Here is a 578-nt window from a genome sequence, read left to right as displayed (position 1 = left end):
AGCAAATAGGAAAAAATTATTTTCAGCAGGTTTTCTTTTTTTCTTCAAATTATCCGCTTTTAATCGAATATGTAAATTCTCGAGTAAAAAGAAATTATACTAACAATCGGACTCCTTTCCCCTCTCTCCCTGCTTTTGGGGGGCTTTTTTTTTTTTTTGTTGAAGATTTGAAAGGATTCTTCTTTATTTGGCGGGGGGTTTTAAATTTTTTTTTTTTATTGAGTGGGGGGATCGGGAAAGGGGGAGGGGGGCTGAAAGCTTGGAAAGTTTTGGTTGCAGCTGCCTGGCCAAGGCACTGAGCCCCCCAGCCAGCCGCCGGCGGAGACAGGGAAGGGAGGGCAGGAGCGAGGGAGCCGCCGGAGGAGCGCAAGTCTTGCAGGGTCTCCTCGGCTGCGAGGAAGTGTAGTTTCTGATAGGGCTGAAATTGAAACAACTTCAGCTGTTTGCTTTTAGGATGTCTCGCCGCAAGCAAGCTAAACCAAGATCACTCAAAGGTAAGTACTACCCCCTCCCTTTCCTTCCCCCTTCCCCCTCCCCCGGCCCGCTCTCCCGCGATCGCCGCGGAGGGCAGCCCCAGC

The 578-nt window shown here is 50.2% G+C and overlaps 1 protein-coding gene across 8 annotated transcripts in view; it reads left to right on the top strand.

Moving 5' to 3' along the window:
- Positions 1 to 578, top strand: part of ZNF521 (zinc finger protein 521) — a 230,337-nt gene that overhangs the window by 859 nt on the left and 228,900 nt on the right. For 3 of the 8 annotated variants that reach the window (XM_031066623.1, XM_031066622.1, XM_031066621.1), the window contains exon 2: positions 454 to 494. The exons of 3 other annotated variants lie outside the window; for them this stretch is intronic. In XM_031066623.1, the coding sequence (XP_030922483.1) occupies positions 455 to 494 (40 nt within the window). In that variant the 5' untranslated portion in view covers position 454. Of the gene's footprint in view, positions 1 to 439; positions 495 to 578 lie in introns of all 8 variants that reach the window. 2 more of the 8 variants (XM_031066620.1, XM_014312018.2) reach the window with 1 other exon arrangement.

This window comes from Geospiza fortis, unplaced genomic scaffold, assembly GCF_000277835.1.
Source record: "Geospiza fortis unplaced genomic scaffold, GeoFor_1.0 scaffold53, whole genome shotgun sequence".
Taxonomy (NCBI): Eukaryota; Metazoa; Chordata; class Aves; order Passeriformes; family Thraupidae; genus Geospiza; species Geospiza fortis.
This window is presented reverse-complemented; position numbering and strand designations above follow the sequence as displayed.